The sequence below is a fragment of the Episyrphus balteatus genome, chromosome 4 (assembly GCF_945859705.1).
Source record: "Episyrphus balteatus chromosome 4, idEpiBalt1.1, whole genome shotgun sequence".
Lineage (NCBI taxonomy): Eukaryota > Metazoa > Arthropoda > Insecta > Diptera > Syrphidae > Episyrphus > Episyrphus balteatus.
In genome coordinates, this window is record NC_079137.1 from 59,127,162 (window position 1) to 59,154,731 (window position 27,570).

Consider the following 27,570-nt stretch of genomic DNA (forward strand, 5'->3'; position numbering starts at 1 on the left):
ATAAACATTTCCAATTGAAAATTTGACCTTCATTGAAATGCGTTTTATTTGAGACTTTGCCAGACGTTTTTTATTTTTAATTGTCTTAGTAAAAAAATTAGTGTCACAAAATCGTCAATAAGGGACAACATTTAGTTGAATTTTCCCAAATGTTGAAGCAATATAGAATACAAGAGTTTTTCTGAAATGTATCCTCAGTTGAACAAAATAAAAGGTTAGGGTCGAAATTTTGTATGTGCCAAAATTTGGATTCCAAAACTCTGTATTCCAAAGTTCTGTATTTTAAAATTCTGTAAATTCAAAATTCTATTTGTTTAAATTCTGTTTTTTAAAATTCTGTAAATTTAAAATTCTATATTCTAAAATAATTCTGTAAATAAAAAATTCTGGATTTCGAAATTATGTATGCCAAAATTCTGTAAATGATAAAAGGAATTTTTTATTCAGATACAGAATTTTGGTAACACAGAATTTTGGAATACCTACATAATAACGACCCGTTCCCCAAAATAATAAGTCTTACTCAACAATATTAACTCGTGTATTTCTATACAATGTAAGCTTATTAAGCTTATTTTCATTACCTATGTAAAATGTTTGGGAAAAATATCAAAACAAAATAATTTCAAACCGCTTTCGAAAAATTAATTTTTCAATTTGCTCAAAAACTTTAATTAAAAAAATTAAAAATTTGCATATTTTAATTAGGAATTTGAATACCTCAGAAACACAAAAAATCAATTTTGTTTTCATTATTATTCATTGTTTCTAATAATTTTGACTCATTTTTTTTTTAATTTTTCTAAATTTTTACTTTTTTTTCGACTACCTAAATTTAAAAAAAAAAAAATATTTTTCCATTTTAGACTTGAACTAACTTTTTTTTTTTGGTTTTGATTTTTTAAATATTGACCTCATATTTTTTTTTTTTTAATTTTGAATTGTCAAAAAAAATTGAAAATTTTAGATATAGTCCTTATTAAAAAGAATTGAATTTAAGACAAATTTGGACTGCTAAAAATTAGCATACAATACAAAGTTCGTCAAAATTATAATATTCAAAATGTTTTATGCTTTTGTTATTCAAAAAAAAAAAAAAATTTCTAAAAATTAATTTTTCAATGAAGTAATTTCCATTTTTCTCAAATAATATTTTCTGCGTTTGAACCATATTAAGACCACAGCCTTAGTAATGTTCTTATATCATCATATAATAAAACGGCGAACACGAATTTTGTGGTACAAACTACGCGGCCCACAAAAACCGAAGGGGCATAAATTATTTACGGAACGATTAGAAATTTGCTCTAGAAGTGCAGAATATAAATATTTTAAAGTTTTTTTTAACCGAAATAGGTAAATTCAATAAATTAAAATTCGACATTTTAATAAAAAAAAAAAAAACAAAAAAACAACTGGAACATCTGTTGGAAAATTTCCAATCGACTGGAATGAAATGTCATTCATGAATGAATGAATGAAAGCATTCAGCGAAAATAAAAAAACATTAAGGGGGTTTCACATTGGTGCGTGATGGCATGTTAACTATGGTTAACTTTCATTGTTTTAGTTATCTAAGTTTAGAAGTAAGATGTTTGTTTTATTACCATGAATTTTTTTTGTTAAAATCTAATTCTATTAAAATCGAGACTATTACTAAGGCCCAATCTTTTGTAAACACTTTTCATTATAAAAAAAGGTAACCTACACCAAAGGTTTTACCATACATTTTTGCTTTGCAGTATTTTTATATAAAATCACTCAAAACCTGAATTATGAAACCAATGAAATCTATCTTCGTCCTTTTCTCTATTGAAAGGGCATACGAATTTGACAGTTCCTTGGCCATTTTACCAAGTTTTCACTTTTAGACGTTTGTTTGAGCCTTAACTGCAATGGCCTAAAAAGTGAAAAAGTGGCAAATTTGCAAAAGTAAATTTTTTTTATTTCTTTCTAGCGCCATTTCTTTTTGGAAAAAATTACAAAAATTGGTTTTTAAACCAAAAATAAGCTTTCTGCATCATTATTTTTAATTTTGTGGTCGGAAAAACTGTCATAAAATGAGTTTAAAAATGTTCACTTTTTGTTATACCTTTATAGGAATAACTACAAGGCCACTTTTTGCAAAAAGTCAAAAAGTGATAGATTTCAAACTCATTTTGTGACAGTTTTACGACGACAAAATAAAAATTAATGATGCAAAAAGCTTATTTTTTGGTTTCAAAAAAAAATTTTGTTAGTTTTTTCCAAAAACAAATATTGCTAGAAAGAAATACAAATTTTTAAGGTATAACAACAACGACCACTTTTTGCAAAAAGTCAAAAAGTTAAAATTTTCAAAACGTTGTCGTGCCACGCAGTTGGTGTGGTAAAGCCTTAAGAATTGATTTGTTTGATTAAAAAAATGTCGATTCTTACTTTCAAAGGGATGTTTTGCTTAAATTTTCACTGCCACACAATACCACGGATTACCTTTTTACTATACTGTATACTGTGAAGATCAACACCTGAACGCACCTTTAATGTTTAATAAATGTGAACCTAATAACCCTTCAAACAAGAAAACGGAGTTCAGAAAAGACACTCCGACCTCCGACAGAGAAAAGCGGGGTTGTACTCACACACTTGCAACTTTTTGTGTATGAACACAAAGTCGAAGGAGAATCGTGGTAAAAAAGTGAGAAAAGGAAAACGAACGTAGGAAAGACAAAGACAACAAGACAAGGTATAATGCGTCATTTTGTTATTATTTGTCGTTTGTTGCAGTATCTCGTCGGTGGTCGGGTCGTGCGTCGTGCCTCGTTCTAAAACTAAATACATTGTTTTATTAATATGGAAAATTTTATTTCAAAAAAAGGTATGAATTGCTTAACGTGCTTCTGCGATTTTGTAATTAATAATAATTTATCATTTTGTTGTTTTTCAAGGAGTTCAATAATGAGACGCTAGCTGAGAATTTTCACCCTAACCTAAACTTCCCACAACGCACAACAGCTACAATATTCTTCAATGATGCAAATTCTTCAGCAGCTGTATCAACGAATACAATAAAATAAAATTTTGTTTAAAAAAAAAAAAAACAATAAACAAAATTTAAGAAAAAGAAAATCGTGTTCTGTTTTGTTTGCAAATGCTTCCAAATGCCAAGCGCCATTTTTTTTCCATTCCAATGCCGGACGTCATTCATTCCGACTTCGGCTCCGTTTTCTCGGAATGGAGATTTTCCCCACACCAATACATATGCAATCGACTTCACGGTGATTATAATTTCCATACTAATTTGAGCCGCCTTCGGACCCGTTTCTGAGCCGAGGTCGGACTCTGCTCCGCCTGAGGCGGCGCGGATGCGGACCGAGGTCGGACTTGTTTGCTTGAAGGGAAATATCTGAACGCATTCACTTAAAATTTCCTGAAAAACTGAATGGATCTTTTCCAAATGGAAAAGTACTAGAAGAACTTCTTTCTCATTGGTCAACCTCCACTGGTGAAAAGGTAAACAAACATTTTTTCCCATGTCAATTACAACAAAAAAGTTATTTTCAGTACAAAAAACGTTTGTTTGCATCTTCACCAGCCCAGAAATGACATTCGCTCGAAGTTCCCCATACCAAAAATATCATTGCAATTGGAAGCATGAAAAAAAAATGAAGTGTGAATGACAAATTTGAGTGAAGTTGGTGGAGGTTGAATGATTGAATGATGGAATTTGAACTTATGGAACATGAAACAGGTTGAATTGAGTCGCAAAATGCGAGGTGCAAACACAATGCACTTAAGGCGATTACACTGTGCATTTTCTTTTTCGGTACTTTTTTACGTAGTTGAGCGTAGTTAAAACGTAGTTCAACAATATCTAAATCAGATTTAAAATATATCAAAAATTAGGTATATTATATACTCCTGTGTATTTTGTCTTGAAAAAGTGTAGTTAATCGCAAGAATATATCAACAAATACTATAAAAAATAAAGAAACTATTTTGGAATAGTGTTCAAAATTGTTGCAAATAAAAAAAAAAAATAAAGAAATAGGCAATCGTGAATTTCGAGGGCTGGGTCGGCTAGTAAATATTATCACTCCAATCAGTTCAGTTTATCTTCTTAGCCTTATACACAGATCGTACTTAATTTTAGCTACCATTCGAATTTTTTCCAAAATTTTTAGCTCCGCTTCAATTTGTAGACAATTTTTTATTGGAGTGTAGCTCGATCTACATTCAAGGCTTTTAAAAACAAAACCTTATTTATGCTTGATATAATGTATTTTGTTAGCACCCGAATTTGTTTTAACTTAAATCGTAGGAGTAGTTTTAAATTTTGTTTCAAAATGAAAATTTTCGGTGAGTATTTTTGGCTTTAATAAAAATATTTCCAAAAAACTCTTGTGGACAATCCCAGTGGTAAACAAAATTTATATTTTTTGTGGAAAAGGCTGTTACATTCAAAATTGTCTTAAAAAAGATCTGAATCATAATCAATTTTACTATCTAACACACAATAAAATAATATTACTTTATTGCAATAATATTTTAATCAGCAGATTTCTTTTCGAAAATCATGAGTCATTTCGCGTTAATGTAAACGTACCTATCATCCTCAATCACTTATTGAATGGAAGCATTCAAATTCAAATAATAATCGCTTTAAAGGTTTTTCCTAACATCAAAAACACTCTTAACGTGTAATACTCTTTGGGTGCTGTTTCATTTTGAATGAACAAAAAATTAAATCGGCTTATTTACATAATTTCCAAGAGTTGATATTTATTTTTTGATTTTATTTTATTTTTTTTCATAGAGATGAGACAAATAAATATAAAAACATTGAATGGAGGATTATTGTGACAGTAATCGTAGAATATCGTTTCGAATTATTTGAATTTGAATCTAAAAATATATACAAAAAAAAAAAAAAAAAAAAGTAGTAGGTAGAAAGCTTTCAGTTTATTTAATACGTGTGGTGCTATTGCCTATACTTTTGTATTAATCGACTCTTACCTTAACTGTTCAACACATTCAAAAGCCATTTTAAGTCTTTATAAAATTGATGTTGTATTGTCGAATGTTGACGTTCCAATTGGTGTTTATTTAAATTTTAAACAGGTTTAAATGATTAATGCGGTTTATTGTTCTTTTTCTATAAAAGCAAAAGTTGAATGACATTTTTATGTTGTGTATTTTAATAAAACTGTCATTATGCCATAAAAATAATTCCTCTTTATAATATTGAGTTATTGTTTTGAATTATTTTCAAATTTTTTGTATACAGATTATGTAGTAGAATGTTGAAAAGGTTTTTTACTGGATGTATACATTCAGGAATTTTGAGTAAGATTTTCAGCTTTGTAATTCATGATATTGGATTTACTTTGCTATTTCTTAGACTCAATAAAACATAATTGAACACATTTCGTCAACTGAAGTCGTTTAAGAAGAGTCCGCTCAATCTGTAACAGCTAGGAAAATGTTTAACAAAAAGAAGATTTCTTCCCACAAAGACATGAATAGTGTAACTGATCAAAATACCCTTTCGCCCCATACTTACCATAATTTCTTGTGATACTTACCACGAAAATCGGTGATACATACCTGAGTAATCCATGATAACTACTTAACGGGGAAACTCTAGTCTCTTACCGAAACAATCCCTGATACTTACCAAAAAAAAACCTGTGATACTAACATAAACAATCCGTGATTAATTCTTAAGGTTACCTGTGATACTTACCAATGCAACCTATACTACTACTGTTGCAATTCTTAATACTTATCGAAAACCGTCCTCTTTACCTGGAGAGCTTCTAATATTAACTTGAGCAATCCGTCGTACTCTCCAAAATTATCCATGATATTTTTCTGGGCAACCCGTGATAATTATCAGAGCAATCTCTTGAATCTTACCCAATTATTTCGTGATATTTCAGTAAAAACTCTTGATAACAACCATAGAAACCGATAATATAAACCGCAAAAACCGTCGACACTTTTCAAGCTACCTGTGATACTTTATGGATTAGGCTGCGATACTTTCCGTGGTAACCCTTATTGCTTATTGAAACAACCCGTGATAATTACCATGATGTTCTGTGATACATACTGGAAAAACTGATGGTTCTTACTACGACAAATTGTGTTAGATACCGGATCAATCTGTGATACTTAACAGTTTAACCAATGATATTTATCAGAGAACCAAGATACCGTATCAACTTGTAATATTCACCCGGGCAACGAGTGATACTTACCAAGAAAACTTGTGATATAAGCGAGAAAAGTCTGTGATACCTACTAAGGCAACCTGTGATACAAACCAGAGAAATCCGATATATTTTCAAAAATGCCTAAAATGTGATACTTACTATGACAAATTGTGACAGACACCGGGGCAATTTGTGATACTAAACGGTTCAACCCTAGTTACTTATCAGAGAACCAAGATAACCTGTGATCATTATTATAATCTGTGATATTTACCAAGACAATTTTTGATATAGGCTAGAAAAGTTTATGATACTTTCCAGGGCAACCTGTGATACCACAGAAATCCGTGATAATTTCAAAGAATCTTTCTAGGGTAACTTGTGATATCTACCAGGGCAACCTGTAGTTCTAGGCTACATGGTACCTTATTTTTTTTTTTTTTTGTATAATAAACGTGACCCATTGAACACTAAAGTTAAAAGTTTAGAAACTGTACCCAAACCTAAAACAGCATTTATCTCCCGTCTGCTACCTGTAACTACACCTCAAGACATAGTTGAACATTTAATTGCTGCTAAAGTCATTCCGGACGCCTCATGCATCAAATGTTTGAAAATTAGTAAACCCTCTAGCTTTGTATCATCCTTTAAAATAATTGCCCAAAGCCCAATTTTTGAGAACATATTATGTTTAAGTAACTGGCCACCTAATACTTTGGTAAAAGAATTTACTACCCCGTCTAGGCAAAAAAATAAACGAAAGTCAAATATTAAAAACATTTCAAAAAACTTAGTAGGTTCTCCCTCTACTACCAAAACGTAAGAGGGCTTCGTAGCAAAACTACTCAAATCTTTAAAAACTCTCAAGCTTTACCATACGATGCTATCGCATTTACTGAAACCTGGCTTAATGCCACAATTTTGGACACTGAACTTTTCGACCAAGAGTTCTTAGTTTCCAGGAAAGATCGTCACGTAGGCGTTAAGAATCCTGTAGGCGGTGGAGTTCTTATCGCAGTTCGAAATCATTTTTGCACATCTCTTGTTACGTTCCCTTTTGATCTTACCATAGAATTAATATGTGTAAAAATAACTACGGAATCAAAAAATCTATTAGTATTAACAGCTTACATCCCTCCAAAAAGTCCGACTTCTACCTTTTCAGAGCTTTCCTTTGCACTTGATTTTGTTATTGGCACTGCAGATCTCAATAGTACAATAATTCTGATAGGCGATTTTAACCTTCCTAACATTGACTGGGTGCCATCAGAAGACGAGTCCTACTTCGAAGCTTCTTTAACTTCATCTCAACTGGAGCTCCAGAATTTGGATAATATTATCTCTACAGACTTACAGCAAGTCAGCTGTATTCAAAATTTTAAAAATCGATTACTCGATTTAGTCTTCTCATCTGACGCAGTTAATACAGTAGTGGTAGAATCTTCCTCTGCTATATCTAACATAGACCCTTACCATCCCCCACTTGACATATTTCTTGACTTAGGAGGTCATTTACTTGTAAATAGTAATTCTCAAGACAATTCATATGAATTTGACTTTAGGAGAGCTAATTTTCATCAGTTATCTGATAAACTTAGTGCATCTGGTATTGTAAATATTCCAGTTTCGTGTGACGTTGAAAACGCGGTGTCATATTTTTATAACGTTTTAAATAGTTGTATAGCGGAGATAGTTCCCTTGAAAAGATCCAAATACACAAGCATATGCCATCCATGGTATACCAAAGAACTTAAAATTCTCCGAAACAAAAGAAATAAAGCATGGAAAAATTATTTGAAAAATATGTCCACCGAAAATCATGATTTATATATCTCTCTTTTTGATGAGTTTAAGACTCTCTCTAATAATGTTTATGCAGAATATCTCGAGTCGATGGAGATTTCTATCAAACAAGACCCTAAAAGTTTTTGGAAATTCGTCAATTCAAAAAAGAAGTCTGACGGCTATCCAGTCAACTTTAATTATAACAATAATATCTTAAAAAGTACTATTGAGATCTCTGACGCGTTTGCAAATAACTTTAGTTAATCTTTTATTGATACCCCCATCGATATAGATATAGATTACTTCCATTATTTACGTAATTACCCCCAAGTTACATTTAACAGTATTCCAGTTGAGCTCAATAAGATCTCACACTGTCTTTCACTTCTTCATGATGATTGCTCTCTGGGACCTGATGGAATTCCTCCGATAGTTTTGAAAAACTGTAGATCCGTTTTAGCTCTCCCTCTTCAACACATTTTCGTATTATCTCTTAAATCGGGTATATTTCCAAACATATGGAAAAGCGCATATATTACTCCTGTTTTTAAAAAGGGAGATAAAGCCCACATAACTAACTATCGGCCAATATCTAAACTTTCATGTATTCCAAAGCTTTTTGAGCAAGTTATTTGTGATAGTTTAACGTTCTACTGTAAAAATATTCTTTGTAATCAACAACATGGTTTCATGCAAAAAAGATCAACGGTTACGAATCTACTTTCATTTTTGCAAAATTGCTCCTTCGCTTTAGAAAGTGGACAGGAACTCGACTGCATTTATACAGACTATTCTAAGGCTTTTGATCAACTTTCTCATGACATCATAAAGTTTAAATTAAAAATGTTTGGTTTTCCTATAAGTTTTATCACTTGGATATTTTCTTACCTTATAAATAGGTCATATCAGGTGAAATTCAGAGGGACCTTCTCTAAATCCTTCATTGCCAAATCGGGCGTCCCGCAAGGTAGCCACCTGGGACCTCTTCTTTTTATTTTAGCTATTAATGACGTACCGTTATGTTTACGTAAGAGTGAAATTCTTATTTTCGCAGATGATATGAAAATTTACAAAAGCATTAGCTCTGTGAATGACCGCATATCCTTGCAAGATGATCTTGATAGATTTGCTATTTGGTGTACAAGGAACGGTTTAAATCTCAACCCGACTAAATGTCAGACGATGACCTTTTCAAAGAAAAAAACTCCTAGTCTGTATGATTATAAGATATCACATCACACTTTACTCCGTGTGCATAGCTTTAAAGACCTTGGTGTTAACTTTAACTCCAACCTCGATTTCTCAGAGCACATAAACCTGATTGTAAACAAGGCCAATTCTATGTTAGGTTTTGTCAAGCGTTGGTCGAAAGAGTTTAGGGACCCTTACGTTACATTAGCTCTTTACAACTGCTTAGTTCGCCCCCACTTAGAATACGCATCTCAAGTTTGGACACCTTTTTACAGCATCCATATAGAAAGAATAGAATCAGTCCAACGTAATTTTATTCGTTTTGCCTTAAAAGGCTTACCATGGACGGACCCTTTTAACCTTCCTTCCTATGAGCATCGAATCAACCTACTGCAGATCCAAACCTTGTCTCAAAGGAGATTAAATAACGACCTTGTATTTATTCATCAACTTATAACGGGTGTAATTGATGGCCCGGATCTGCTTAATTCTATTAATTTTAACTACCGGAGAGGTGCTTATAACTTTCGTAGCTTAGATTTAATAAAATTACCCCAACACCGTACTAATTATGGTATGCATGAGCCCTTAACTCGCATGTGTAAGCTTGTAAATTTGAATACTAATCTGTTTGATTTTAATATTAATAAAACTAGTCTGAAAAAAATACTAAAAACCAGTGTACCACGCTCATAAACTTTTTTTTGTATTTATGTTTAATGTTTACTGATTCTTTTCTCATTTAATGTCTATATCTATATACCTAATTTTATGTACATATGTATACTGAGTTATTTTTTTCTCAACACTCTTGACTATTAAAACATTTTTGTTTTAAAATTTTGACACTTTCTGAAAATTAAACATGAAATATTAAATTTATTTTTTTTTGTTAATTTAAAATTTTTTTTTATTTTGCATAGATATAATAAATGCTTGTACTAAGCAGTAAAAAAAAAAAAAAAAAAAAAAAAAAAAAAAACTAAAAATAAAGATAAATAAACTAAAACCATATAATCCCACAGGGTTTAAAATATAGCTTACATTACGTTGTAGTCGGTCTCAATCCATTGATTATTTGTTCAATTCCTAATCCTATATAATTTTGAATTCACTTCATCCACACGTAGTTCAATAAACCAATTAATCTTTAAATCCCCAAACATACCTCCATGATTTCTCCTTCTTCTTCAAAAAAAAAAAACTTATATCATTTTAACGAACAAATAAAATAAATTAAATCCGAATAAACTTTATTTGTGTGTTTGGAACTAAATCCTAACATGTCAATTGAAAATCATTGCCCAGCAGTCCTGATTTGGTGACAGCTCATGTCATGAATTTTAATATTTTTTCATGCCCAAAAAAAAATATAAATCAAATAAAGCTCCCAACCCATTAGAACGTGGTAGAGCCAACTATAATTCCCCCCCCCCCCCCCCACAAAAACATTTCCATAAATCTACCAGCAAATAAATTAGGTTATGTGTAAGCTCCTTTGGGACTCAAAGTCTGTCCAAAATAAAAAAAAAAAAATTCCAATCCTCTAACAAAGAAAGAGAAAGAAGAAACAAAAAAAAAATAACAACTTTTCCTCATCGTGTGAGTTTGTGTATGGAATATGAATGGGTCCTGATTTTGTGTTTTCTTTTGTATAAAATCCAATCTAATTCGAAATGCTGCCTGCGTCATCAGAGAGTAGGTGGATACTATTCAGCTTTTATACAAAAAAAAAAAACAGAGAAAAAAAAGTTTGGATTTGTCATCATTATCATCCTCATCAACTTTCCCATCGTCTTCGTCATCATCACCAGAATTTTTTGTTCATCGTCATCAGCTCTTCTGTCCCAATCTCACATCTTTTCTAAGCAAAGTAACACTGAGTGACATTAATGGTCTTTTGGTGGGTCGTAATTCGTAACTATGCATATCACAAGAGTAGGGAGAAGGTACCCTAGCATCGTATTTTTTAAGGTTCATGAACCCTCCAGAATCTGAAAAGTTCATGAGTTCTTTTCTTTTTTTTAAGTTTTTTTAGGGCATTCTCTGGTGAAAACTTTTGAATAATTGCTATTTGGGGAGATTTTTTGAGTTCTGTTGAGTTTTGACAGAAAAGACGTTTGCATGTCATCAAGCTGGCCATCTTTTTGTCGTGTTAATAGCAGCTCTGTAGCTTTTCTTATCTCTCCAACAAATTTTCATAATGATGACAATTTTAATTGCAATGACAACTTTTATTGTCACACATCTTTTCGACTTGAAAGTCGTATAAAGGTTCCCCATTTCTGAACATTTGTATGATTAAATTGAATGTTTAAAAAAGACACACTGAGACTGAGCTAGAAACTAGATCGACGATGCACGATATAAAGTTTAATTATTGTGGTCGGGTTATAAAAAATGAAAATGAGGAAATCCGTTAAGGCAGCTGAGATTAATTTGAAATATTAAAGGTTTTTAAGATATAATTATGTGGTTTTTTTTTTTTTGTAAGTTGTAATTACTTTGGCTTTCTAGAGGGAAGATTGTACGACGATGATGGTGTTAATGAGTTTGGCTTCATTTATTTAATCTTAATCTTTTGGAAGAATGTATTAAAGAAGTGTAATTACTCTGGAAGGTGGCAAAATTATAAATGGTGTATTTTTTGAGGTTGGTAGGTACTTTTTGGATGATATTTAAAATCTTGAAGAAACAAAAAAAAAAAAAATCAACGAAAGTTTTGAATTGTTGAAGTGAATGAAAATTAGAACAATAGCCAAATTTAATTAGATTTTTAATTGTGTTGAAAGTAGTAAAATAAAATAAAATAAAATAAAATAAAATAAAATAAAATAAAATAAAATAAAATAAAATAAAATAAAATAAAATAAAATAAAATAAAATAAAATAAAATAAAATAAAATAAAATAAAATAAAATAAAATAAAATAAAATAAAATAAAATAAAATAAAATAAAATAAAATAAAATAAAATAAAATAAAATAAAATAAAATAAAATAAAATAAAATAAAATAAAATAAAATAAAATAAAATAAAATAAAATAAAATAAAATAAAATAAAATAAAATAAAATAAAATAAAATAAAATAAAATAAAATAAAATAAAATAAAATAAAATAAAATAAAATAAAATAAAATAAAATAAAATAAAACAAAAAAAAAACCCAATTCTTATAAGAAAAGTAAGAAATAAGCTTTTATTCTCAAAAAAAGCAGTACAAGAACTTAGGCTGATAATGCTATATTACGCGCTTGTTCTTTGCTTTTTAAGCCTTATTTATATAAAATATACAAAAACATACATAAAATACTTAATATCAAAAGATGTTAAAATATACTTTAACTACACTTTTGAAAAATAGGACTTTCTAAAAATTTCAGGATCCATGATTTTCAGATATTTAATTAAAAAAAAAAAATACTTTTTGACGTGATAACTTCTTATAAATCGATGAACAATGGCAGCCACTACAAAAAAAGTGACGCCATTTTCTAACGTTACACTCTCACACTTTCGCAGTGCGGCAAAAAATTTCAATTAAAAATTAAAAATAAACTATTAGAGATACAAAAATCTTCTATAGCTTATTTGAAAGATAATAACCTAAAGCTTAATCCAAATGAAGGATTTTTAAAAATTCCGTCATTTAATAGGGTAAACAGGGGTAAAACGGAAAGATGAAATTTAAGCTAAAATCTAAACGCGAAGTTGTAGAGAGTTGATTTTTGCTATAGATAGATGAGACTAATTTAAGAATAACTGCATTTAAGAAAAAATTTTGAAACTAAGCTATAACGTTTTGTTTGAACGTTGTACACGTGTTGGGGCTATGATAAAATGATGATTTTGGGTAAAGGAATTTTTTTTTGACAATTCTAATGATGCCAGGTGAAAGATGAGGGAAAAAAAATTAGGGCGTCTGATACGAACAACGATCCAACACTCTGCGTTTTGAAATATGAATTTTTGAAAAACACCTTGTTTTTTTAGGGGTATTTTTGGGTAATTTTTGATTTTTAGCTTTTTTTTGGAGCGTTCAAAAAATCTCAAACTTATAGGACATGTAGGTTTTGCCCTTATGCATACATGTGCAACAACGTGGAAACGTTAAGTGAGTTTTGACTGAATAACAGAAGAAACAAGTTTTTAAAAAACACGTTTCTTAACCGATTTTCATCGTTTTTTATTTGTATCTTTTTTTTTTAAATAGATACAGGAATAAAGTATATGGAGTAATGATAGACCATGACTACGACTATATGTGTGCAAAGTGTCAATCATTTTCGTAAACAAAATTTTGAGATAACGGTAAAATAAAATGTTAGAATTAAACAGGTTATAACTTTTGACCAAGAGCAGATAGAAGTTTTATTAAACTTTTATGAGCATCCTGATACAATTACATTTCATTTGGTATATCAAACATAACGGTAGACTAACTACAAGCTACACAATGTTAAATCAAGAAACTTGCTAAAAACCTCAAAACACTAGTGAAGATCTGTTGCCCCCCGAACAGCCACCAGTGTGGGAAGTAAAAAATTCTAACTACTCTTGTAGGCATCTTTGAAATAAGACTGATACGTCATATGAAAGGTGAAATAATAAGCTTTCACATGGTATATATTTTTTATAGGTTGTCAAACAAAAAAATTGATTCCATAGCCTGAGAACATAAAAATAAATGTTTTTTTTGCTTTTTTTAATGAAATTTGATTGAGTTCAAAAAATTCTAACTCTTTTTGTAGATGTCTCATAGATCTGATCGATATATATATTTTGAGCTTAGACAATAAGCTTTCAGATGGTATAAAATTTTTTAATAGGTTGTTAAGGAAAAAATGGATTTAATGACGTGAGAAGTTAAAAATTCATGTTTTTTTTGTTTATTTTTTTTTTTTTGATGAAAATGATTGTTTTCAATAAATTATTTTTATACTTTTTGCGCATTGTAAAAATTTAAAAATGGTTTTATTCTTAAGAAGAAATACTTGGCTTTTAAATTGCATAATTTTTTTTGTAAGCTTTTAAAATAAAAAAAATTAATATATTGAGAAAATAAAAAAGGTATTTTTTTTAGCTTTTTCTTGTAAATTATAATCATATTTTTAGGTTTTGCTTGGTTTGTCATAAAAAAGATATCGAAAAGATTTATACGGATCTTGAAAGAAGGAAAACATTTCTTTTAGAAACCGAAATAGTCAAAAAATCGTTTTTTTTTGCGTTTTCTAACGGTAAAATCTCAAAAACGGGAGCTGATTAATTTTTTCTGACTTTGGATTCGATTTAGCGATTTTAGCACCGAAAACCTTCAGAAAAATATATTTTTGTTTCGGCAACAGAACCCTTGTTAACCAGTGTTATCTATCATTTCATATCTTTTCGTTGTGGATATTTTAATGACCCTGCTTTTTGCACTCATCAAATCATCTCAAAGAAAAACAAAACTATTTCTTTTAATTGATTAACTGGCCCTCTTTAACAATTTATGCAAATTTCTTAGAAACATAAGACTAAAGTATTAAATGATGTTGCCAAACCAGATGGTTCATTAGAGACAAACTTAAACCTCACCTCCACTTGATTTCCACATCCTCACATAGGTAACTAATACTGTATACGGGCATTAAACAAAAAAACAAAACAAACTACCAAGCTGATTTACCATGAACCCGTTCATTATAAAAATATTATTTCACTTTTTTAATGATCAATCTTAAATTGTCAATTAAATTTGTTTTCCTCTCATATTTACTCTTTATTAAAACGAAAAAGAAAAAAAATAATAATAATAATAATTTTATGGTCACGTTGCACCGCCTTTTTGAGTTGTTAGTGAGTCCTCTTTTCCTTAAAGTTGTTATACCTTCTGATACTCCCATCGTATCCATCCATTCCACGGTCTTGACTTTCATCTTATAAGTTTTCCACAGAGATCTTGAAATTCATCTTTTTTTTTTTACCATAATAATAATAATTTTTTTTTCTTCTTTTTTCAGGTGCTTACGTTCCTAATCGATTCATCACGTTTTCGCTATCCTGAGCGAGCTATTGTCTTCCTAGCTATTTGCTATTTAGTAGTTGGTTGCGCGTATGTTGCTGGTTTAGGTGCTGGCGACTCGGTTGCATGTCGTGAGCCATTTCCTCCACCGATACGTCTTGGTCGTCTACAAATGATGTCAACTATAACACAGGTATAATTTTATTTTACGTATAGGTTAGGTACCTACTTTCTATAAATAAATAAATTAAAAAGGGCCCCCCTTATTTTTCAAGAATAAGACGTTATTAAATGTGCACGAGTTCCTTTCTATATATAAAAATATATTTTGTCCATCTCCATGAACTTCTTGGATATTTTTTTTAATTAAAAATTCTATTTTCAAAAAAAAAGAAGAACATGGAAAAGAAATATTATGTCCATTCGACGAAGATTGAATTTTTTTTACAGGGTGATCGAAAATAAGAATTGAAAGTGTCAAAATTTAGCAATATTAGTACACATGCACTTAAATGTTATATTTGTAGAAAAATAGACACAATATTGAAGGAAATCGATTAAATTATCTTCTTCTACTAAAAATCTTTTTTTGGAGAGTTTTAATTGGAGAGTTTTACAAAAGAAGAATAATTTTCAAAACAGGATTTTTGAAATCACAAAATTTTGACCCAATCCACAATTTGTATCTAAATATTTTTGGTAAAATTTGTTTTGGAGAATTTTTATTGGAGAGTTTAACAAAAGAAGAATTCTGAAAACAGAATTTTTGAAATCAGTAAATTTTGACCCAAATCCTCAATTTGTATCTAAATATTTATTGAAAAATCTATTTTGGAGAATTATGTTTCTAGAGCTTACAAAAGAAGAATTTGGAAACAGGATTTTTGAAATCCAAAAATTTTTGACCCCAGAAAAATGCACACAAAATTGAGGGAAATCGATTCAAATTCATTCTTCTACTAAAAATCCTTCTTTAGAATTTTAATTGGAGAGTTTTTACAAAAGACAGCTGGAAACAGGATTTTTGAAATCCCAAAATGTTGACCCAAATCCTCAATTTGTATCTAAATATTTCTGGAAAAATCTATTTTGGAGAATTATGCTTGGAGAGCTTACAAAAGAAGAATTTGAAAACTGGATTTTTGAAATCACAAATTTTTTGACCCCAGAAAAATGCACACAAAATTGTGTGCAAATTCATTCTTCTACTAAAAATCCTTCTTTATAGAATTTTAAATGAAGAGTTTTTTTTTGAAACAGGATTTTTGAATTCACAAAATTTTTGCCAAAAAAAAGAAAATACAAAAAAAAAATAATTCTTCTACTAAAAATCCTTTTTTTGGAGAATTTCGATTTGAGAGTTTTAGAAAAGAAGAATTTTTAAAACAGGATTTTTGAAATCACAAATTTTTTGACGCCAGAAAAATGCACACAAAATTGAGGCAAATCGATTCAAATTCATTCTTCTACTAAAAATCTTTTTTTATAGAATTTTAATTGGAGTTTTTAGAGTTAGAGTTTTTCCAAAAGATAGATTTGGAAACAGGATTTTTAAATTCACAAAATTTTTGACAACAAAAAAAAAAACAAAATTCAAAATAATTCTTCTACTAAAAATCCTTTTTTTTTGGAGAATTTTGATTGGAGTGTTTTAGAAAAGAAGAATTTTTAAAACAGGATTTTTGAAATCAAAAAATTTTGTGCCCAATTCTCAATTTGTTGGTATCTAAATAAATTTGGTATAATCTCTTTTGGAAAATTTTGATTGGAGAGTTTCACAAAAGAATAATTTTGAGAGCACGATTTTTTAAATCACAAAATTTTGACCCAATCCTCAGTTTGTATATAAATATTTTTGGTTAAAATCTTTTTTGGAGAATTTCGATTGGAGAGTTTTACAAAAGAAGAATTTTGACAACACAATTTTTAAAATCACAAAATTTTAACCCCAATCCCAATTTATTGGTAGGTATCTAAATATTTTTGGTTAAGTATTTTTTTAAAAATTTTGATTGGAGAGTTTTAAAGAAGAAGAATTTTGAAAACACAAATTTTGACTTCAATCCTTAATTGATATCTAAGTACTTTTGGGCAAATCTAAAAAATATCAACAAAGTCTTAAAAACCTCTTTTTTTTTGCTTTTGAATCACCCTGTTTTAAGTCTCTTTTGTTGATGTTTTTGCCTTTTTTTGTTGTATGTTGCTTATTTTTATTTATATAATATATTTTTTTCTTCCCGCAGGGACATCGACAATCGACTTCGTGCACCGTCCTATTTATGGCTTTGTATTTTTGTTGCATGGCTGCATTTGCGTGGTGGTCGTGTTTGGCTTTGGCTTGGTTCCTTGCAGCCGGTCTTAAATGGGGCCACGAAGCCATCGAAAACAAGTCGCATCTGTTTCACCTAGCTGCATGGGCAATTCCAGCGTTGCAGACGATCTCGGTTCTGGCATTGGCAAAAGTTGAAGGTAAGTTTTTTTTTGTTTTTTTTTTTTCTTATTTTAATAAAAGGAGTAAATTGTTGCTCTTATTCTGTATTTCTTCTTGAAAGTTCATTATTTTGAATTCATTTTTGAAAAAAAAGACACACACAGAGCAGGAGAGCGAGAAATGTCTATAAAAATTGCTTTGTATTCCATTTTTGGAAGATAAAGTATCAACAAAAAAAAAAAATAGCGTTTGCTTAGCACTTTGGTTTTGCTTGTTTATTTTTTTCTGTTCATGATTTTTGTCACCGATTTTGTTGTTTGCTGTTGGCGGTGTATAATGCTGCTACGTGATGAGGTTTTTAAAAAATAAAGCGGGTCTCTCTCTCTCTTGGAATATTGTAGATATGTTTAGCTTTAAACCATGATCATGACCACGATGGTAATGATGATGATAGTGTGGCATAAAAAATCGAATGTGAAATAAAATAAATAAAATTAAGACTTAATACGAAAGCCTAGGGATATAATAAGAATATGATCCAAGAAAGAAGAAAAATAAGAGGCAAATGAAAGGAGGAAATGTCGATTCGGGTTGTAGGTGTATTAGGTAGCATATTTTTTCGTATTTTTATTCTTAATAAAGAAGCGGTACTATGTTTGGAATATTAATAAGTTTTGACAGTTCGAACAATAGCGGATTCAATACGCCTGGCGTTTGTTTTTGGTAGGAAAAAAAAAAAAATCGTTGGTGGTGTTTATCAGGTATATTGTAGTTTATAGATATTGGATAATGCAGGGTGATCCAAAAAAATATAGAAATTTAAGAGATAGGTAAATAAGCACAATATGAAGACTTGGATCATTAATACAGGCTGTTTTCATTTCGTAGGGGCTTATAGAGATTTAATTATATAATTTTTTTTGTAGAAATATGTTAGAAAAAAAAAATAAATAAATATAATTTTAGAATTATAAAATAAATAATTATAATTATTTATTTAATTATAATTATTTATTTTATAATTCTAAAATTATATTTATTTATTTTTTTTTTTTCTAACATATTTCTACAAAAAAATTATATAATTAAATCTCTATAAGCCCCTACGAAATGAAAACAGCCTGTATTAATGATCCAAGTCTTCATATTGTGCTTATTTACCTATCTCTTAAATTTCTATATTTTTTTGGATCACCCTGCATTATCTCTGATAATTATCAGAGTATCTACTACTAAAAAATATTTCCAATCTTATTTTTAATTTGTTAATATAAATTTATTTCATAATTTTAAACAAAATACAAAAAAAATTGGTATTTTCTTTTTTTAATTCAATTAGGTACTTTTATTTAATCAATAATTTTGAATCACAACAAATCGTACAAAAAATATTTTCGTGAGAAGTTTTTTTTTTTTTTTCAATTCTTGAATTTGAAATAAATAAAAGTCTTATCAGCTTTTTGTGACAAAGAGGTGTTGAGTCATTTCAATAAACAACAATGTGTGTGTTGGAATGCAAGGTTCAATGCTTCAAATAAAATATTTAGTAGTTATGCGTACAATTTATAAATTTACTGAATTCGTATGTTGGTTAAATTCAACTTAGAGAAATACAACATCATTTAAAAAAATTAAAAAAAAATGAAATCAGTATATAATAAATTTGGGAGATGTTGCAAAAATAAGCTCAAAAAAATTTTCAAATATTTTGAGCCATTATATTAAAAATTAAAAATCAAATTGGCATCCAAAATAAGTATGCAATTTCATTTGTTTTATTAAGATGCATTTTTAAATAAAAAAGTTCAAGATTGTTAGATCCGTTTTTTTTTAAACCTAATTTTTTATAAATTTTTTTTTGAAAAAAAGTTTTAAAATAAAATTGGTATGCCATTTTGTAAAAATCACTAATCAACATCTTAAACCAAAATTTCAAAAAAAATTCAATGTCCAGTTTTCGAAAATTTGATTTTTCAAAAAAACTCAGATTTGATTTATGGTTTATATTTAACCCTCTGTCGGCACACGGGTGCGAATTTGGCAGGGCAAAAATAAAAAAATTACGATTTTTCAAAAAAGTGGTCACAAAAAAGTCTCTTTATAAGGGTGAAAATATTTTTTTTCGGAATTGTGAATACAATATTCGAATTCCTTGGAATATTATGACCGAAAAAAGTTCCAGCGACATAAAAAAGTATAAACCAAATTCGCACCCGTGTGTCTATCACGTCACAAAAAAGAGGTGTGCCTACAGAGGGTTAATATTTAATTATAAATTCGTATTAAATCAAATTTAAAAAAAAAACGGTTCTATAGCAGGTACCGTTAATAATGATTTAAAAAAGATTTCATTAAAAGATTGTCTTAAAACTTACATTTAAATTTATTTTAACAAAATCGTTGGAGCCGTTTTTGAGAAATTTCAACTTTACTATACCTGCATACAAACGCACATTATATAAATAAAGTTGGCATGCTATCTTTTAGTAAATATCAATCAATATCAATAATTAAAGGGCATATTTCGAAAAAGTCGATTTAAAAAGAAAGTTTTTCAATTTTATTTTTTTTAATTCTAAAAATTGATTTTTTGAACATTTTTAATCTTTCACAACACGTGAATTTTCTTATCGAAGCCTTCTTTTTGGATTTCTCCATCATCTTCTTTTGATATTTCGTACTATTTTTGCTTTTGTATTTTAAAGTAGTTTTAGCTAAAATTTTTTAAACAACATAACCTGTACCTTAGAGTGGTCCACGCTTGTATGGGAAAAATAAAATTTTCAACTAAATGTTGGGCCACCCCCTAGTTTGGTTCCACACCCTATTGGTATTATACTGTTGAATTTTCAGCCTCCTATCTTATATAGAAGGGGGTGCTGATTGCTATTGAAAAATTGTATTTTTATAGAAAAAAGGTAAAAAATAATAATATTTTTTTTTTAATTTTAAGTTCAAAATTGCTTGAAGGTTGTGGTTGTTATACTTATTCTGAGAAAATATCGAAATAATAATTTTTGGGTCATTTCCAAGTAAATTTAGTCAACAGGTGGTACACAGACATTGTATTTGCACATTTTGCTTATTATTTATTATTATTAATTATTTCTTTTTTTTTTTCAAAAAAAAAAATATTTTATATGTTTCATAAAGACAAGTGAAACTTAAATAAAGTATTAAAAAAAAAAAAAATAAATCAAGATTACCTACAAAACCTAAAAATTGAACTGTTACTAGCAACCTCTTGCGGTGTTATAGATAAGTTTAACAAATTAAGGGGGTGGCCCGACCGAAAATTGAAAAAAATATTTTTTGGACCACACTACTGTAGGTACCTACCTCCTTGCTTTGATTACTAAATAAAAAAGGTCAATGTGTTTAAAAAAAAAAAAAACGAGAAGTTAAAAAAATTATGTATGTCAAGTACCCTTATATATATTTTTTTCTAGTTTTTTGATGCAAGCAATAGGAAAATTTTAGAAAATATAACATTAGATCCACTTTCCGAAAATCATGTGTTTTTAAAGTTCACACTCCGATCACAGCTAAATTTGATATTCAAATTAACTAACTAACAAATCATGATAAGTTTATCGGCATTAAATATAACATCAATCAATCAATCTTTGCTGTCATAAATTGCAAAGGACATTCTTAGTTATTTTATCAAAAAAAAAAAAAAAAATGTTTTCCTTGTACATATTTGAAATTTCAATAAAATCCCACTCCTACCTCAAAAGACCCAAAGACAATCTTGAACCAAAATCTACTTTTTTATTATTATTTTCCTTTCTAAATTGTGCAATGAAACATGAAATTCACTTTTTATTATTTTTTTTTTTTTTTTTGTTACAAAAAAAAAGTTTCAATAATTTCGAAATTATGAAACTTTTTTACCTTTATACCTCTTATAAAAAGGTAAGTAAAAAGTTCATATAGCTATTTCCAATATTGCTGCTTCTTGTAACTTTTTGCTTTTCAATCGAATAACCCTTAAAAAAGAAAAAGTCGTCTCAAAAAGCTTCTTGACACACATGTCAAAGTGAATAATATCAATGCGTTTATACAGTTTTTGAAAAGGGGAGAGGTTACAAAAAAAAAAAAAAAAAAAAAAAAAAAACAAAAAAAAAAAAAAAACATGAGGACACACTTGCTGTCTGCATTCCATAAAAGTTTCATATTATTGATCTGGGCTATAACCATAAAACAAATTTCAAAAATGTCTAGAGTCTAGTCAAGTCTACTGGGGTGGAAAAATAGTGAACCCTTGAAAATACAAAAAAAAAAGAAGATGATTTCTCTTAAAGAAGTTTAGATCCAATTTTTTGTTCTCACTTTTTCGTTGGGGGGAAAAGTTTCGTTTTCCGGTTTTGTTATTGTAAATACGTACAAATTCGGTGAGTGTATTTGTGTGTCTATAATAAAAATCAATGCAAGAATAAAAATCTTCATTTTAAATCTTTTGAACCCTCATCTTAAAGGACGAACAAAAATTGACAAAAAAAAAAAAAAATAGCAAACGCCCACTGTCTGACAACTGTGAAATCTAATCCCCTCCCCATTTCTACCCTTACCCTTATAATATTATTTCAATTGTTGACTAATTAAAGTAAATGGGATTAATGTCTGGAAACTTGAGACCTGTGTCAAGAATAAAATCAATATTTACTGTCTTTGGGGATTTTCCATCTTGCAAGGACAAAACAGTCCTTAAATATATGGAAAAAAAGTTATTCGTCTTTGAAGGATCTTTTGCAAAAAAAGAACGTCATTGTCATTTTATATATGTCCTGTCAAACGCAAGGTATTTCTTTTTTCTAAATTTTTAATGCCCTGAAGCTTAATGACAATCCTATTTGTGCTGAATCGTCTTTTGCCTTTGCACACGTCAACGGCACGCATCATCTCTTTAATGGCTGCCAAGGGGAGAAATATATTTGTTTTCTTTTTTCGCCCTTTTTCAATACCTAAATCATCCCTTGGATACGATTGCTCGAATTGGAAAATGCGCCTTATCGGAAAATTTGATATAAATTTATCGAAGGGTTTTATTATGACTGTTTGAAGATATCACTCATTTGGGAACGGTTAAAAGGGAAAAGTCTGGTGAATTTTACAATTTTAGGTTTATAGTCATTTGGGTGACGTTAAAATTATTTTTTTTTTCTATTTTCTTTTTATTTGAAGGGGGAGTGAAAAATACCCTCAAGGGTTGAAATCTTATGACACCAAAGATTGTGTACTGATTTTCTGTTTATTAAAAATGTAGATTAAACCCCTTTCTTTTGGGACTGTTTTGACAAAATTAAGGGTAATTCTAAAAAGAAAATGATGATTGATGATGAATTCAAATCTTCAATAAATAAATTCGAATAAAAATTTATTCAAAACATGAGTCAAAACTTGATTCAAAACAACCCAAAACATGCATCGTTTGTCAAATAAAATTATACTTCTTCATAAATAAACTAATAAATTTGTTTCAAGTCCCCCCAATAAAACATTGTTTGCGGTATAAATCAAAAGAAACAAATTTAAATGAACACAAAAGAAAGCGAATCGAATGAAAAATTTATCTGACCTACAAGGTCAAGACATTGTTCATCATCAAGTCAGTCTCTCTCTATGCCAGATAACCAGCTTCTCTAAATTGCGTTCCAAACAGAGATCAGAAAAAAAAACAAAAAAAACAAGACATAAGGCCAAGCATATTCTTTGCAAACTTGAGTGTGATGTATTGATGTCATTTTGTCTCCATCTTTTTTTTTGTGCTAGCCTTTCTCTCCTCAAGAATGTTTTTTTTTTGCCCCAACTCAAGTCATTAATTTATTCAGTTTTTTTTTTTTTTTTTTGTTCAGAGGGTCTCTGCAAATATATAAATGAGAGGCAGTAATTAAGATATCTCATTAAAATAATAAAAAAAAAAAGAATATTATTCAAATAAAAAAAAAAAAAAAAAAACAAGTATACGTCATGGGGGCCAAGAGAGGAGTCTTATAAAAAAGTTTTTAATTATGAAGAGATATGAGTTATCATGATTTTTTTCTCTCTCTTCTTTTGCTTGTGTCAGGTTGATTTGGCTTTTAATTTATGTTGGAATCATTAAATATTTTAGGTTTGTAAATAATTCTGTAAAAAAGAAGAAGAAATATTTCATGTAGGTAGTAAACACCTGGAGGCAAGTTCGTTATGGTTAATTGGAAGAAGATATGGTAAAATTTGCAATCAGTGTAAAAATAATAGATAGACTTTTTTTTTTAAATTTGACAGGTATTGAACACTTTTGAATGGTTAATATAAATAGGGTAAGGGTGCTTATTAATACAAATAAATTATATTTTAGGATATAAGAGGTTTTCGACAAAAGCATTCTCACCGTTGTCATATATATTACACATTTAAACATAAAAAGTATATATTTTTTCCATCGAGGTTTTCAGTAGTGAGTTGTTCAAACAATTTTTGATTTGACTGGATGTTGTTTCTTAAAGATCCAACAAATCTGAAAATTGAAGATTTCTTTGTTTGCAAACATAAAAAAAAATCTGACTTTGGAGTGACAAGTGAGGCATACATTTTTTTGTTTGTTGAAACCGAATCCAAAGTCCATTTTCTAGAAATCTTTTTTCCGGTTTCAATATTCAAGATATCAAAACCCTCCTTAATTTTCTTGTACAATCAGCGGTTGCTGAAATGTTGATGGTAAAAAAAGTTCTTTATCCATTCAAAGTTCGATTTTTTTGAAAAAGTTCCTACATAAAAAAAGAACCTGAAAAGTTTCGAAAACACTTTTTTTTTGACGTGACAACGTCTTTTAAAACGATGAACCATGGCAGCCACCACGAAAAAGTGACGCCATTTTTTAACGTTCCACTTGAAATTTTTAGCAGTGCGGCAAAAATTTCAATTAAAAATCAAAAATAAATTATTAGAGATACAAAAATCTTCTATAGCTTATTTGAAAGATAATAACCTAAAATTAAATACATTTGAAGGATTTTAAAAAATTCCATCTTTTAATAGGGGTAAAACAAAATTTCAAAAAATTGGCTATTTTCTAAACGCGACAATGTACCTAAAGAGTTGAATTTTTTTTAATCAATAGATAAATTTATTGCAAGACTGACTGACGAAATTCTAAAAAATTTCAAAACCAAGCTATTAATGGTTTTCTAAAACTAAAACATGTGATAGACCTTTGACAAAGTAATGATTTTAGGTAGAGGAATTTTTTTTTTGACAATTTGAAAAACGTCATTCGAAAGATACGAAATATGAATTTTTGAAAAACACCTACTTACATATTTTGGGGTATTTTTGGGTGAGTTTTTATTTTTTTTTTCAATTTTTGTAGCATTCAAAAATCTCAAGCTATAGTACATGTAGTCTATGACTGTGCGCATACATGTGCAAAAAATTGGTATTTCAAAATGGTTTTTGACCGAATAACGGGAAAAACAAGTTTTTTTGTCCCAATTTTTTTGACCTTTTTTAACCGTTTTTTATTTTTATCTTTTTTTTTAACAGATAAATAAATGAAATTTACATTGTAGATAGATAATAGACAGAAATATATGTATCTGTGCAATCAATTTTGTAGTCACAATTTTGAGATAACGGTAAAATAAAGTTTTATTATTCAACAGGTTCTATCTTTTGATCTAAAGTAAATACAAATTTGATTCAACTTTATTGAGCATTCTGATGATGTTACCTTTCATTTGTTATATCACACATAACATTCACTGCAAGCTACATGATTTTTTCACTTTTTTCGTAAGAAATGATTGTTTTATTATTATTTTAATACTTTTTGCGCATTGTAAAAATTTAAAAATGGTTTTACCCATTATTTTTTTTTTTTTTTATCTTTAAAAATAAAAAAATTAATATAATGAGAAAAGAAAAAAGGTAATTTTGTTTAGCTTTTTCTTGTAGATTATGATTGTTTGAAATAAATAAACGCTTCAATTGACTCATTTTAAAAGCACACAACCTGTTTTCTTACGACGTTATCACGGAAAATCATCGTCCGTAAACCGGCTTTACAGACAACCTCTTTTTTTTTTTTTTGTATTCATTAGAATTCAGAGGAACACGTACCTAAACTAGAAAGTTCGAACTTTGAATCCCTTCCTTAAAATTCCAGTACGACCATTTTTTATAGAAATATAGAAATAAAATATATACCCCATTTAAAAAGATTTTGATATATTGTTAAATGAAAGTTAAAGGTTATAAAAACTTAATTTGAGTTTCAAAACCAATCATTTTCGATCATTTTATTTTAGTTCGTTCTATGTAAAAATCTTTCAAAAATAATACTTTTCTATAGAGGGTTCCCCTATTGCTATCAAATAGGTATCCAATTTTCGCTGTTTCATTTATTTTTAAAGTTTTTCTACATTAAGCTTCTTAACTCTACAATATTAAATAAGATAAAATCTATTTAAAAACTAATGTCCTGAGTAATTTGAAGTGCACTTTTCAGTTCGAGATATCATCAAAAACTCATATTTCACCAATAAAACCCATCTTTGTCAGTAACCAAAATTTGTATGTTGACTCCAATGCCCACATGTCCTTCATCAGACATCCAGAAATGGCAGAATATCCAGAAATAGCATGATCAATTAGCTGTCTTTTTTTTCAGTGATTCAAAACCTAATATAAAAACATTAAACAATCTGAGATTTAATCTTGAATAAAAAATCAAAATATTGGAAAAAAATTTTTAAAAACTTGATAAAAGACTGCTCAAAATGGTTTCATTTTTCGTATGTTTCCAATGATCAAAAGATTTCTCTTGCTTTAATAAATTAGTTTAATGTGTGAAAATAATAATAAAAAAAAATAAGAAATCTTCATACAATGAATAAAACTTATGCATTTTTCCATTAAGCTTATCTTAAATACAACCTATACATATACATCCTACATGCTCTATTAGGTTTTAGCATTTAACCTGCATATAGCAAAAGTCCCCCCAAGATACGATTATCTTTTACGTCAGTCAATCAATTGATTACAAATACTATAAGCTGTTACAACATTAAAAGCATTTGCAAATAAATTTTTCATAGTAACCGATTATGTAAATTACCATGTCAAATAAATTCTTATTTGTTATCAGCTCAGTTTTTTTTTTTTTTTTTATTGTGGTGTTAATAAACTTTCTTATCATCATCCTTCAGAGTTGAACAGAGTTCAATGCAATAAGCTATCGTTGGTTTTTTGTAAAGGGTTTATCAAAGTTGAGCTTGCAAATGCGATATTTTTAACGTCTTCTTAACACCATAAACTTTATTGTTCAGAAATTTTTTAAAGATTTTAGCTCTTGAAGTTATGTCGAATGACGCTTTAGGAAAAAGGGATAAAAAGCGTTGATTCTCATGCAATGGAAAATATCCATTAAAACCCCCCATTCAATTAAGGTTCCCACAGCGCATCTTGTCAACAATGTTAGGGACCCCTTTTTATAAAATACCTATCAATATCACTGCACTATTACCACCAACTGGTCTAAAAATGTAAATTTTCCTTTGACCGTTGTGTCTACCTTAATTAAAGCTTGAAAAAACATAAACACAAAGATTAAAGAGTTAAACCAAAAAAATAAAATCAAAAACTTTAATGACTCTATCAAATGCTCGTTTAAAATTCACCGACAAAAAAAAAAAAAAAAAAAAAACAAAAACCGTGCTGAGATCTTTTAGAATAGGTAAAGTGTAATTCCCTATGCCCACCAATATTCTGTTTAATTTAATTACATTTACGTTTAGATAAACACAAAACTTCAAAGCGTTGCGGTAGTTGTTTGATTTTTTTTTTTTTGTATTCTACTTTGTAACATCAATGAAGAGTGAATTTTTTGTAGGGTTGCCAGGTTTTTTTTTGCATGATCGTAATTATTACTAAAAAATGATGAATTTGATGGTTTATAAAGATGTATCAAGAAGAA

The 27,570-nt window shown here is 28.9% G+C and overlaps 1 protein-coding gene across 2 annotated transcripts in view; it reads left to right on the forward strand.

Annotated features, from left to right (window-relative positions):
- The window catches only part of LOC129920138 (frizzled), a 188,946-nt gene that overhangs the window by 45,072 nt on the left and 116,304 nt on the right, over positions 1–27,570 (forward strand). For both annotated transcript variants that reach the window (XM_056001351.1, XM_056001350.1), the window contains exons 3-4: positions 15,177–15,371; positions 17,422–17,647. In XM_056001351.1, the coding sequence (XP_055857326.1) occupies positions 15,177–15,371; positions 17,422–17,647 (421 nt within the window). The remainder of the gene's footprint in view (positions 1–15,176; positions 15,372–17,421; positions 17,648–27,570) is intronic.